Genomic DNA, 1,269 nt, shown 5'->3' with positions numbered 1-1,269 from the left:
TCTATTTGATAGCATTCATAGTCACAGATGAAGCTCGATAAGCGTGTTAACGACTGCCTACCCGAACCACCAACACCCAATAAGAGGGCATTAGCTCGAGGTTGATCGAGGATTCTGCTTATCCTAGATACGTGCTCACATGCATCCAGAAACATCACCAGAGGCATCCTATGGACTGCTGTGCTGTTATACTCATCCAAATATGCCTCTATGACCTGAAGAGAGGACAATAAGTACACCACCTATAAATGCTAGCGAACCGGTGCGAAGGTAACTGTACATACATCCCCGACCATCTGCTTCCCCGAGAAGTATTCAATATCGGCGTAGACCGAAGCGAACAGAATGGATTCAATCGTCACCCCGGCCATGGCGTGATGATGCTCCCCCCCACCACAGTCAAGGCCTCACCTGTTTCATCCTTTCCATATCCGATATTTCAACATAGTGTTGCACCTCCGCTCCGACGTCCATGAACCGGCCAAAGACTAGCCTGTCGGCCTTCAAGACCTCATCCGGATCCACGTCGAAGTACCCTCGGAGCTAAGCATGACCATATTAAGAGCAGCGAAAGGATGACCTACCTTCTCCCTTTCCTGTTCCTCGAGCCATGCACGATCCTTATCATCGACAAGCCTATCGCCGAAAACTCTATTTATCTCATGAACCCAGCAGCTGAATGCAAACATCATCATAAGTGTCCAAGCCACCACTAGACCTACCGGATGGCCATCATTGGGTTGTTCCCTTTCTGTCTGGATAAACCGCATACGCCTAGGAAGACCTTCCAGATGTCCCTCAAGTTGAATGTGTAATGACTCTTAGCCGGTGTTGGCAGCAACGTCTCTCCTATCTTCTGGAAAACCTAACAGAGACCATTGAGCACTTACCAATGGTACAGCTCGTCACGGCATACGTCTATGATTCCATCAACCATCTTTGGCACGAGTGTTTGAACTTCTTCATCGAAAGCCTTGAAAAAGTAGTTGGCAATCGTGTTGAAGATACCACTGATCGACTGTTCCTTCAGCTCGGTGTACCCTATGAGATGATAGTGTCTCTTGAGCCTCTCTGTGATGAAGGTCCTGCCGCCTCCTGGACAGCCCATAGAACCCACAAGGACCATGTCGACGACCTTATTGAAAAGGAGTTCCTTACGGTTATACCACCCGCCGTGGTCAAGCCACATCCTGAGCAACTCTATGGGCGGCTGGGCACCATAGAATTCCTTCTGAGGCATGTTGAGGTCATCCACAAAAAGGATCATCT

At 48.9% G+C, this 1,269-nt stretch overlaps 1 protein-coding gene across 1 annotated transcript; it reads right to left on the bottom strand.

Moving 5' to 3' along the window:
- Positions 1–61: 61 nt before the first annotated feature.
- On the bottom strand, positions 62–1,267 carry Pmar_PMAR001326 (dynein heavy chain, putative; the record flags this gene model as incomplete). The annotated part of the gene is made up of 5 exons (XM_002769772.1): positions 62–215; positions 412–543; positions 585–675; positions 723–865; positions 917–1,267. Coding segments are annotated over 5 exons (871 nt in total), but the record flags the coding sequence as incomplete, so codon positions are not given.
- Positions 1,268–1,269: the final 2 nt, after the last annotated feature.

This window comes from Perkinsus marinus (genome assembly GCF_000006405.1).
Source record: "Perkinsus marinus ATCC 50983 genomic scaffold scf_1104296964906, whole genome shotgun sequence".
Lineage (NCBI taxonomy): Eukaryota > Perkinsozoa > Perkinsida > Perkinsidae > Perkinsus > Perkinsus marinus.
Note: the sequence above shows the minus strand (reverse complement) of the source record. Positions and strands in the feature narration are given on the sequence as shown.